This window comes from Cebidichthys violaceus, unplaced genomic scaffold (assembly GCF_023349555.1).
Source record: "Cebidichthys violaceus isolate CVI_PGR_0920_01 unplaced genomic scaffold, fCebVio1.0.p SCAF_220, whole genome shotgun sequence".
In the NCBI taxonomy this organism is placed as follows: domain Eukaryota; kingdom Metazoa; phylum Chordata; class Actinopteri; order Perciformes; family Stichaeidae; genus Cebidichthys; species Cebidichthys violaceus.
In genome coordinates, this window is record NW_027176396.1 from 12,501 (window position 1) to 23,003 (window position 10,503).

A 10,503-nucleotide genomic window follows, 5' to 3' on the forward strand; every position below is an offset into this window, starting at 1 on the left:
CGTTTTTTTTCTCCAAAGACATCACACCACATCAAAGTGGTTTGGCAAAAAGAACTTTACATGAACATACCAGATTCAGATTTGGGGGGAATTCAGAGGTTAGAACTGGATGGAAGAAAAAGGAAAATGATGTTTACGGTGCATGATTGTGTTCTTTGTGTTTTTGAGAATAAACAATTTGACAGCATATCAAATTCTCCTAAAAGAATCCGTCCTAAAACAGACTCCATTGAGCACAGCTCACATTCACGTAGGAACACGCATATTCTGTTTTTACTAGCCGTGAAAGATGGCCTCATCTACCGCAAGAATCACACAGGGTGCATGTACTAACAATGCGCCTGGGAAAGTCATTCTTTCCACGGCGTGCACAGCGAGGTAATGGACTCTGCTGCTGGCTCCACAATACTGCTCAAACAATAATTCATCTCTCGGCCTTCTGTTCCCCTTTTTTTCTGTTCCGTACTTTGACTGTTCCTGCTTTGCTTTCTCTTCCACGCCGGGGACAGCCATGGCCGGAGGAATTAATGTTGTTTGGGTTGTCCGTTCGTCCGCCAATACCGCTCATCGTCGACGCAAAATCTCAGGAACCCCTCGAGGGAATTTCTTCAAATTTTGGCCGAATCTCAAGAATTCATATGCTAGAGGACCGGATTTGCAACGGATCTACGGTGGAGTGCGGCAGCTTGTCGAGCTTTAACCGCCAGAGATCGCCAATGCAACCTAAACGCATTGACGTTCCAGATCCGTGTAGAGTACGTGAGCGAGGAGCCCAGTGTGTAGTGACCAGATGTTTTTGGGTGATGCTTCCTACACTGTCATCTGTGGTCAGTTACAGGACGTCAAGCACCGTGACATGGACTCAAGAGATTATCTAGTTTTAAAATGGGCCCTACAACCACATTTCAGTCCAATGGGAGTGAACACGTTTAATCATCTACGCGTTTATCATCTACGCCAACCATTTTTTGCAAGTTGCTCCGGGCAACCGCGGAGGCAGTCTGCTGAGCGTCCCCCAGTTAACACGGCGACTCGTTAAACTGAAACACCTTTTTAGTTCCGTAGAACTGGAGTCCGCTGCTGGAATATCAAGATCAGAAGAGTCTATTAGGACAATTTCACATGATGGATGTAAACCACAACTTTAGTGGCTGATGGAGGCAAACAACTGCAAGGCTGTTGTTCTAGTTGTGTGTACAGAGAACACAGAGAACATGTACATCTGTAGACCAGGTTTGGGGTTCCTCTGTCTCACCGCTAGTTGAGATCAACAACAGACATTTTCCGTGGCGCTCCTTCCTGTCGTCATCAGGATCTCTCCACAAATGTCATCTCTTGTCGCGGCAAACCTTCTTCCTCCAACTCCCTCCCCCTCATCCTCCTTTCTTTACCCAGCCTGTTCCTCATCTTCATCTGCCACCGGGTTCCCCTCCCTAACATCCCCTCGGATCACGACACTTCCAAGTTTTTCCATGAAGACGAAAGACAAAAGAAACTGCTGCGGTGTCTTTACATGAGGTCATCGCAATTTGTGGTTTAGCTGCAGCCGGTTATCTCACTCGGTTGTTTATGTAGTCCTCCTCGCGGTGCGGTGAATGGATGAGGAGATCTAGAGACTGTGATTTTAGGGATGTTCGGGATTAGGTAGAGTCTTGGTGTGGAATGTTTTTTTATCACCGCATCAGTTGTTGTTTAATGTTAGTGTGGATGCAGTGGGCCCCACAGGACTGGGCTTTAACGAAAAAGGCTCAGCGTAGGATGTTGAAACGTTGTGGTTCTCGGTGAGTCGTGGCACCGCCTACCTGGGTGGTCAGGTGGTGGTGGTGGTCCGAGCTCAGTGAGACACACACAAACACGGACCAGCCACCTCCCGCCGACTATGGAACATCTTTGTGTTCATGAGTCGACTTCACCGGCGTCTCGTGGAGGCCGGAGAGGAGAATGATTGACGCGATGGCAGGAAGAAAGGGAAGCGCTTATTTAAAAAAAAAAGGAGAGATGTTAAATAAACGGCGAGCTCTCCTCCGGTGAGACGGGCCAGCGTCTCCACTGAGCTCCATCCTGTGACGGAGGATGCTCCGGCTCCACACAGGCTCGTAAACGTCATGTGGAGATGAGCCGTTCATGGGCTTCCACGATGTCGTCTTTTATAGTCTTGTAGCCCTTCATCTCTCCTCTCTCTCCTCGTTTCCTCATCCCTGACTCAGGCCTTTGAGACATCACCTCACCCCGCGCACGAATGTCTGCTTTTTAACATCTGTATTAGATATGTTACTTCTCCGTTCGCCCCCACCGGCTGCCTCCAACCGCTCCACAGACTCGCCCTTGAACGTCTCCTCTTCGCAAGGACCCGTCCCCGATGCGGTTAGGGTCGGGCCGTCGTGAGCAGTTAGGAAGCAGGGATTGAGAGGAGAGCTTGTGCAGCATTTTCCCTGCTGTTGCGTCGGTATCCCCGGCCCTCTGGGCAGTCTGCAGGGGCCAAAGGGGGGTTTGGGTTTGGGTTCCCCTCTCAGAGTTTGTGTGGTCTCCTGGTCTTCACCTCACCACTGAGGTCAGCAGCCCCGAGGCCAAGCTGTGTCCGGCCCGGTGCTCAGGAAAGACGTTGCTCGTTGTTCCAAAATCCGCGCCCCTGTGTTTCTTACGTAACGGTGTAATGAGATTACTGTCGGCTCCGCTTCTTTCACAGGCTGCTGCTGCTGCTTTTTAAGACCGACATTAATCGAAGGATTCATTGATTAGATGATCAACACTGAATCTACTTTTTGTGATTCTTCTCTTTTTTTAAATGTGGCGTTTGTGCTTTTTACACCGTTGGCTGAAATGTGCATCGCATGCGTGCGTCGGCTAATTAATTCCCCCCCGAGTTATCGTCAATGTTAGTCAGTGGTCTTCCGTGCCATGGCAACTCAAAATGTCCACAGTGAGAAATTCTAAAGTTTCGAGGTTTGACTTGTTGGATTCCGACTCGCTCTGATGTTGGATCGGTTTCAATCCAGGGCGGTTGAATTAAAGCAAAAAAATCCTGCTCACCATTGTTATTGTTCAAAATGGAGTTGGCGACGATTTAGCACGATTACTCATCGACTTTGGAAACGTCACGCATTTAGACATTTTTGTACATTTTACAGTTGAATGCGTCAGTCTGGTGCACTTTGAGAGTTCTGGTTCTATGAGGAACCGGGTGCTCTGGTTCCAGCGCCTCTCAAAAGGAAACAGGGTGCGCTGGATTTACGACACAAGACAAAAAACGAGAGCATCGTTGTGAAATGCAACGCGGGACATTAATCCTTCCATTCAATTAACTAGTTCTCACAATCTTTAGAAGCCAATAATTGAAATTGAATTAGCTGCCTTCATACTGAGGCCGAGCGTTCACCCGTTTGTTTCTGCGTTCATCCGTCTCTCTCTGTCTCTCTGTCTCTGTCTCTCTCTGTCTCTGTCTCTCTCTCTCCGTCTCTCTCTGTCTCTGTCTCTCTCTGTCTCTGTCTCTCTGTCTCTGTCTCTGTCTCTCTCTCTCTGTCTCTCTATCTCTCTGTCTCTGTCCCTCTGTCGCTGTCTCTCTATCTCTTTGTCTCTCTGTCTCTCTCTCTCTCTCTGTCTGTGTCTCTCTCTCTCTGTCTGTCTCTCTCTCTGTCTCTCTCTCTGTCTCTGTCTCTCTACCTCTCTGTCTCTCTCTGTCTCTACCTCTCTGTCTCTCTCTCTCTGTCTCTCTCTCTCTCTCTGTCTGTGTGTCTCTCTCTCTGTCTCTCTATCTCTCTGTGTCTCTCTCTGTTTCTGTCTCTGTCTCTCTACCTCTCTGTCTCTCTCTCTGTCTCTCTATCTCTTTGTCTCTCTCTCTGTCTCTCTGTCTCTCTCTCTAGCTCTCTAGCTCTCTCTCTGTCTCTGTCTCTCTCTCTGTGTCTCTCTGTCTCTTTCTCTGTCTCTTTCTGTCTCTCTCTGTCTCTATCTCTGTGTCTCTCTGTCTCTTTCTGTCTCTCTCTTTGTCTCTCTGTGTCTCTCTCAGAAGATAAAGAGAGAGCTTTCTCTCTCTTTATCTTTCTTTCTCTTCCTTTCCTCTCATCTCCTCCTCTCCGCCTCCTCTGCGCTTCCCACTGAGTGACCTCTGACCTGACTGTTTTGTACCTTCAGTAAAATGCTGGCGTGTATAAATACATATTCATATAAATATAAAATAAACTCTGGCTCAGTGCATAACGTCGGTTTCCCTGCTTGTTTTGTTCTCTTCCAGGAGCTGTCGAGCTGCGGCTGGAACAAGAAGGAGAAGCACAGCTCCGCTCCAAACGTCGTGGCCTTCACCCGCCGGTTCAACCAGGTGAGGCGTCCCGGTCGGTCCTGCTTCAGGTCTCGGTAGGATTTATGAGCCGGGGTCATCTAGGAACGGAGAAATCGCGGCTCCTCTTTCCGTCGTCGCGCTCTGCCGCCGTTCCTCCGAGCGCTAAATCATCGCCCCGGCTCTCCCAGAGGTGGCTGCTTTTGAAGCCCGGCGTGTCACGGCAGCGCCTAAATACCTCCGTGTCTCCTCATCGTAAACGGTCCCCGGCTTGTCCGACAGAAGCTATTTTGTTTCGTCCTCAGCTGGTCCTCGGTTCTGGCGCCCGTGGAGTTTTTAATGCGCTCCTGCGTACGGCACGCTCCCCTCCGCTGCGCTGTGAAATCATCAACAGGAAGCTGTGGGTAATGATGTAAGGGGCAGCCGTGCCCCTTTTTAATCCCCTTCCAGTGTTATTGCCAGGCTCCCTTTTTTTAAAGACCCACTTCACTGCCCTCCCGTGTAAATATGAGACGATCTCACAAGAAGTTAGCTGCACACATTTCGGTAAAATGAGCTTTTTTTTATTTTTTGGATAATGAGACTTGGAGTGGGAGGGCAGAGAGTCCCAGAAAGCTCCCGAGCTCGAGCCAAAGACGTAGTCCTCTTCCTTCAGGCCTCGGCTTGTTGGCACGGCGCTCCGAGAGCCGACGGAGCAGAACAGAGCTGGCCAGGAGGCGAGGACGGAATAATTCAGAACCTATTATCTCATAATGTAACCTGCATACAGTAGTCACAAAATGTTTTCTTTTTTCCAAAATCATTACAGCAGTAATGGAGAATTAGTGGCGATTGGGGGAAATAGGAATAGACAATATTCCCAGCAGAAGGGTAGACCTACAGACTGCATCATAATGGTGTGAATTCAAGTTCACGTTTTTCTGGAACCAGAAGTGACACGAGAGGGTGGAGCTAAGTAGCCGACCAAAAAGGTTACAATTAACTTTCACAACGTGAAAACACACTGAAAGGGTTCAAGTTGTAAGACGAAAACACGGGCAACTTCCAGACCGCGGTAATGGCAAGGTAGCCCCGCCCCTAAAGCATCCCCTGCTTTATGGTCTGTTTGACTCTAAATAGACCATAATGTACTAAATGAACATCATGCTGTATTGAAGAAGACTGTAAACTAGAGATTGAGACCATAAACTCATGTTTACAATGTTTACTGAGGGAATAAATCAAGAGAGAAGTAGAGTCATTTTAGACTAGACTTCTATACAACCAGAGGAGTCGCCCCCTAGTGGACACTAGAGAGAATGCAGCTTTAATTCAACCAAAGCTCCACTCAAATGTGATTGGTCAATCCTAATTATGCAATCAAATAACAAGGACTGATGTAGCTTATTCTCAGCTTCATGTCAAAACGTTTTAAAGAGCAACATCACCATTTTTATTCCAGCTCATTGTTGGTGCAATGGCTTGTGGGTCATTGTTGGCGCAGGTCTATTTCTACCATTGAACAAGCGTCGGCCCATTAGAGATCAGATCACCTCGAGTCAGCAGTAGTGACTTCATCTTTGGCCAGATCTTCATCTCGCCCACCCCCACACCCCCCTCTTCAGCCCATTAAGTGGTTTGATCCACAGCTATGAGCTTTGAGTCTGGATCTGCTTCTGCTTATTTATGATTATTGAAGCGCTGGGGCCTCCCCGCTCCATCTGGAGGCCGTCATACGCTCATAAACGAGGCCCCTCAAAAGACACACTCCGGGACACAAAATGAGATCTTTAAAAGACAAAGACGACCCCCCCCCCCTAACCCCCCTCTCGCTCAGTCGCACGTACAGCGAATGCACCCGTGTGGAGCGCTGCCACCGTGAACGATGTCATCGCCGTGCAGTTTGGGAGGATCCCGTAACGAGCCCCCGGCGGTGCAGCGCTTCGTCCAGACTGACCCGGCGTATCGAGTTAAGACCGCAGAGGAAGCTAAATGTGAATCCCATTTAGCTTCAAGTCAAGGGAAACGGCGATCTACTGTAAACTGACGCCGGAGGGAAGACTGAGAGAGTTTCTTTCGTTTCCTGCGTCTTCACACGAGGTCGTCGTCTCAGCGCAAGAGATGCAAAATAAAAGTTGAAGTAGAAGCCGATGGAGGTCCGTGTATCTCCGCTCCACCTCCATCACGCCCTCGTCTTGTTTACCGACTTCTTCATCAAACGGTGAAAATGAAACCCATACGGCTCTGTTTACTGTTACCTGCGTAGATTGAGCGTGTGTGTGTGTGTGTGTGTGTGTGTGTGTGTGTGTGTTTATAGGAGAAGACGGAGAGAGTGAGTCGTTGGGTGAATTTATCTCTTCACTCTTCAGCTCCTCACCTCTTTCCTGCAACAAAAACAAGTCTAGGGGCTGTTTCCAGGAAGAAGAAAAAAAAAGAGCCAGCTGTAGGCTCAAATTATGTGCACGTCAAGAATGTAGTAAAAAAAAAAAAAAAAAAAACACAGTGAAGCAGGCACACACACACACACACACACACACACTTTAATTTATAGACGCACACCTAGTGGCCCGCGGCTCTGAGGATGGACTGTTGGACTGTTGAGACTCGTCGGCGGAGTCGATTAATCGAGCGCAGGTTAAAAGTCCGACGGGTGAGGAGCAGAGCGAGGGAGTAGATCCCGCTTCGCAGAAACGGTGGAGATGGTCAGTCTTATCGGGACACGATGTGCAGACGTCTGTGGGCTCTACCTCTCTGCTCCTTTTCCTCTTTCCATTCCTCTCTCCCCAGAGCTTTAACACTGATTGATTCTCTCTCTCTCTCTGTCTCTCTCTCTCTCTCTCTCTGCCTCTCTCTCTCTCTCTCTCTTTCTTTCTCTCTCTCTCTTTTTCTCTCTCTCTGTCTCTCTTTCTTTCTCTCTCTCTTTCTCTCTCTCTCTCTGTCTCTCTCTCTCTTTCTCTCTCTTTCTGTCTCTCTCTCTTTCTTTCTCTTTCTCTCGCTCTCTCTTTCTTTCTCTCTCTCTCTCTCTCTCTCTCTCTTTCTCTCTCTCTCTGTCTCTCTCTTTCTCTGTCTCTCTCTCTCTTTCTTTCTCTCTCTCTCTGTCTCTCTCTCTCTCTCTTTCTCTCGCTCTCTCTCTCTCTTTCTCTCTCTCTCTCCTCTCTCTCCTCTCTCTCTCTCTCCTCCTCTCTCTCTCTCTCTCTCTCTCTCTCTCTCTCTCTTTTGTGTGTGTAATCAGAACTTTGGCTTACCAGCATTAACCCCAAAGAGACAGATTTCCGACATCACTCTCGGTCTGGCCAAGTCCTCTGATCACACTCCTCCTTTTCTTGTCGGTTGACATATTAGGAGCTGTGGTGTATATCTGTTGTGGAATCAGTTGGAACCGGTTTGGATTTTCCTCCTTGTTTTGTAGTTCCTAATCGACTCTAATGGAGCGTTTTCCCCGTTAGCGGTCTGACCCCCGGCGCTCTCCTGCAGCCGCTTCGCACTGGTTCTGGGCCCCAGAGTTGTGTCATGTCTTGGCTCTGACTCCCAAAAAGACTTAGCGAGGCTTTTGGAATCTTTCTATGTGGCGCACCTGAAATCCTCATTGAGCGTAACACATGAGAGATAATGTGTGTGTGTGTGTGTGTGTGTGTCTGTGTCCCCCCCCCCCCCCCGGCTCTGTTTTTGGCAAGTTTGTGAGAGCCGATCGTTGTCGTAATCTTTTTTTGTTTTTCTCCTCTAGACGAGTTTCTGGGTGGTACGAGAGATCCTCCACGCGCAGACGTTGAAGATCAGAGCCGAGGTGCTGAGTCTGTACATTCGCACTGCCAAGGTACACACACACACACACACACACACACACACACACACACACACACACACACACACTGACTGTTGTTCTATCCTTGTGATTGTTTGCGTTGTAAACCCAACCTAATGCGAGCTCTCTGTACTGTTAATTCTTTTCGCAGAAACTGTGCGACATGAACAACCTCCACGCGGTCATGGCCGTGGTGTCGGCGTTACAAAGTGCCCCCATCTTCAGGCTCACCAAAACGTGGGCGGGAGTATATTTACAATATCTGGTTTGTGTTCGTAAGAGTGGTGTCGATAAACCCGGGATGTCACGCGGGATCTGTACCGAAAACGCGTAAACAAACAGGCTGATTAAGAAGCTAGCACACAAGACTGATCAGAGCAGTCATTTAACATAGAAATAGAATAGAATAGAAGGAGCATCCCCATTCAAATTAACGTAGCAGGACGGTCTGCTACTGTTGCAGCAGGGTAACTTCCATATAAACGAAATAAGCGTGAATATTATACGTCGCTTTGTAAACCGCCGTGAGGGATTACCGCTCTGTTGCAACGTTCTCATGGAAAGCGTAGCGCTTACATAACGGCATGATGATGCTCTGATGTAATGGTGGAAATTTCTCATACGAAAAAAAAAAAAACCCCACAGGAGATTCTTTTTTTAGACAGTCAGCAAATTCTGTTGCTGCCCAGGACGCAGCTCACCTGCTTCTGAGAGGACAGACGGACACACCACGCACGCACCACACACACACACACACACACACACACACACACACACGCACGCACACACACATGATCCCTGCAGCTATCATTGGTACTTCCTGCTATCGTCACAACCTGTGAAGTCTCCATTGTCAGCAGATCTAACATACTGTGGTCTGATGCTTTACCGCACAAGCTAACCAGCCCTGTTCACATCTGTAGCTGGACAAACAGACACACACACACACTCACACAAACACACACACACACACACACACACACACACACACACACACACACACACACACACACACACATGCTCCACCTGGACGGCTGCTTCTGGCTCTGTGGCCAAGTCATTAAAACCAGCAACCAGCCTAGAGACTCGTGGTTTTTGTTCTGCACAACACAAGTGCGTTTTATTAGGACCGTGACAAATGCAAATCACAGCAGAATATTACCATGTGGCTTTACTAATTTTTGAAACGGGTCGTAATTATTTGAAAGTCTGGGTGACAGACGACGTTGGATGTTGAAAAGAAACACTTTTTTAGACCTTCTAGTTTAGTCACTAGTAGGTCTTTGCTCTTCAGCCCATGGTGTGAGGTCAGATTCCACTCGGTAGCGAGCGCGTCTCCAGTGACGCCGCCTTCCTCCTGGGCCGTACGCCTCGCATTCATCCTCTCCGTCTCTCCTGCCGCACAGCTGCTGAGTCGGAAGGACAAGGCGACGTTCGATCGGCTCGACTACCTGATGTCCAAAGAAGACAACTACAAGCGTCTGAGAGACTTCATAAGCAGCCAGAGCATGGTCTCCTGTATACCCTACCTAGGTAAACCGACACACACACACACGCACACAATGTCCGACATCAACGTGCTGCTTTGCTGTAAAACCACCTCAAAGCAGCTAGAACAAACTCATGAATCAGTGAGGAGGAATCCTTAAAGGGACAGTACTGATCTTTTGAAGTAAAGTTGTGCTCATCCACAATCGGTGCGTTACGGTAGACCACGGTCTACATGCCGGGCTGGTACTACTGTTCCTCTAAACTGGGGGGGGGGGGGGGGGGGGGGGGGGGGTACTGACCCCACTTCAAAAGATGCAAACTCCCCTTTTAAATAGGTCTACCCCCCCTCCTTACTTTTGGCTTCACACGGGAATTCTGATGATTTTTGCAATGAATACACACCCTGTGATGTCAAACTAGGTGTGTGTGTGTGTGTGTGTGTGTGTGTGTGCGGTTTCATTGCTGTACTGTTTGTTCCTGTTTTGACTCCATGATGACTTTGTTGTGCTCTGCCGCCACGGCTGGTTCTCTGCCCGTCGGGCTCGTATCGTAGCTACCGCTGCAAATGAGACGGCACACATTCCAGTTCAACTGTACGTCCTCATTGTGTGTGTGTGTGTGTGTGTGTGTGTGTGTGTGTGTGTGTGTGTGTGTGATTGTTTGACTACTTGGTCGTTCTCTGGGTGGAGCCTCCTTGGTGTGATACGTGTGAGTAGGTCGGGTGGTGCCTGTGGCCGTGCGATGTGTCACCAGCTGGCCGTCTCTCTGGGCCGGACCGAGCCAAGTTGGCACACGGGAGGGGAAATCCCCCCCCCCCCTCTCTCTCTCCATCTCTCGGCCGTTCTCCTCCGTCATAAATCGACTATTCCTCTTGAAGGGGGGGATGAATGAACGAGCGGGAGACTGAAAACCGCACTGCTTGTTCCAGAGCATCCCTCCCAACATAAGTGCTGGGCGTGTA

The 10,503-nt window shown here is 48.9% G+C and overlaps 1 protein-coding gene across 3 annotated transcripts in view; it reads left to right on the forward strand.

Annotated features, from left to right (window-relative positions):
• Positions 1-10,503, forward strand: part of LOC137878067 (ras-specific guanine nucleotide-releasing factor RalGPS2-like) — a 47,289-nt gene that overhangs the window by 8,736 nt on the left and 28,050 nt on the right. For all 3 annotated transcript variants that reach the window (XM_068718169.1, XM_068718170.1, XM_068718171.1), the window contains exons 5-8: positions 4,229-4,312; positions 7,974-8,063; positions 8,203-8,294; positions 9,457-9,584. In XM_068718169.1, coding sequence (XP_068574270.1) covers positions 4,229-4,312; positions 7,974-8,063; positions 8,203-8,294; positions 9,457-9,584 — 394 coding nt within the window. The remainder of the gene's footprint in view (positions 1-4,228; positions 4,313-7,973; positions 8,064-8,202; positions 8,295-9,456; positions 9,585-10,503) is intronic.